We start from the raw sequence: 1,906 nt of genomic DNA on the forward strand, positions 1-1,906 counted from the left end.
CCCGAGCGCTACCTCCTTCGTGTTATTGCAGAGATAGCCCGCTCTGTAGGCTCCACTGGTATGGCGGCAGGGCAGTTCCTGGACCTCGAAGGAGGACCAAATGCAGTTGGATTTATACAAGACAAAAAGTACGGTGAAATGGGGGAGTGTTCTGCAGTGTGTGGAGGATTGTTGGCTGGTGCTGAAGATGATGAAATAGAGAGACTGAGGAGGTATGGGAGAGCTGTTGGGGTACTATATGCAGTTGTGGATGATATTTTGGAAGAGAGGTTGAAAGCTAAGGGTGGTAATGACGGGAAAAAGAAGGGTAAGAGTTATGTGGAAGTTTATGGTGTTGAGAAAGCACAAGAGGTGGCTGAAGAGCTTAGAGAAAAGGCTAAGCAAGAATTGGATGGATTTGAGAAGTATGGGGAGCGTGTGGTCCCTCTTTACAGTTTTGTGGATTATGCTATTGATAGAAGTTTCACCATTGATGAGACCAGAGGATGATGGGTTCTTACTTCTTAGAGTTCAACTATGTATAGTTTTTCGTTGATCTGAGCCCGTTGAGGGCTAACTATTGCATACAGAACTTATTTTAGAGCTTGGAAACGCAGGTCTACAGAAGCATCATTTAGAGTTAGATTTTCCACTTATTGTTGGGTTTATGTTGACTATTCAAAGGGACGTGGAAGCCCCCAAACATGGACCCAAAAACAAGAGAGCATTGTCTACGTGACTATGTTGTTAGATATGCATGATGCTTATATTCCAGTTTCTATTTGTGATACAAAGTTAACATTACAACTCCCTAAATCAGTATTATCCTTAATATATACATTTTACTCATTATATGTTTTAATGCATATGAAATTCACATTATAAGATATTAGATTTATTTATATGTTAAATCTGTCAATTTGATTTATAGTGCCCGGGTGAATTTTCAATTTAGCGTAAAGTGATTTTTGAAATTGGCGTTGTATACTAAAATCGTCCCTAAGATTTTAATTACACCAATTATGTTCTTGGGATTGGAAATATTGTACTATATTAGTCCTTAACTTGTTTTTCGTTAACGATGCGCGCTGAGGTGGATTTTTGGTGACATGTGTCACTTAATGGTTTGTCCATGTGTAATGGTATGATGATGTATTGGCCAGTGACATTTGGTACACTAATTTTAATTATATTTTTTATTATATAATTTTTTATAATAAAATTTTAATTAATAATTTTAACTTGTATTAATAGAGCACATGTTAGCTAAATCCAAAATTTTATTATTGCTTCTTGTGTTTATTTGTATTTGTTTTAATACTGTTCAAGTCATGGTTACAATAAGTACTTATATTAATTAATAGTGTAATATATGAATTAGTGAGAAGTCAATTAGATGGAGAATGAGACATTTTTAAAATGGATGGGAATAATGAATTTTAATAAAATATTATAGAAAAAATTTGTATAATTAAAATTAAAATTTTTAAAATATTTTATAAAAGCACTTGTATTTAAATAATTTGTGAAAAGATAAAATTAAAATTAGTGTATTCAAAAAAATTAAAAATTTTGAATTTATAAAAAAAAAGAGAAAAAACTGACGAAAAGACTAATTTAGTGCACGACATTCAATTTTAGCAACTAAAATGAGTTATTTGATATAAAGTAAGGAACCAATTTGGTGCATATGTAATGATAACATAGTGGATGACACGTGGACAAATAATATTATGACACGTGGCATAATCTGACGCGTGACAAAATAGCATTGTGATATGTGGTATAATGATCCACGTTAATATGCCACATGTCAATGACCGACACGTCATCATATCGGTATACGTAATCAAATCATGAGGTGACATGTGTTACTAAAAGTTCACATCAGCGCGTCGTTAACAGAAAATGGGTGAGAGACTAATAT

General features: G+C 33.4%; 1 protein-coding gene across 1 annotated transcript in view; it reads left to right on the plus strand.

Moving 5' to 3' along the window:
* The window catches only part of LOC107632087 (heterodimeric geranylgeranyl pyrophosphate synthase small subunit, chloroplastic), a gene marked incomplete in the record, with an annotated part of 2,603 nt that extends 1,765 nt beyond the window's left edge, over positions 1–838 (plus strand). Inside the window, 1 exon segment of the mRNA XM_016335724.2 lies at positions 1–838. Coding sequence (XP_016191210.1) covers positions 1–489 — 489 coding nt within the window.

This window comes from Arachis ipaensis, chromosome B03 (genome assembly GCF_000816755.2).
Source record: "Arachis ipaensis cultivar K30076 chromosome B03, Araip1.1, whole genome shotgun sequence".
NCBI classification, from domain to species: domain Eukaryota; kingdom Viridiplantae; phylum Streptophyta; class Magnoliopsida; order Fabales; family Fabaceae; genus Arachis; species Arachis ipaensis.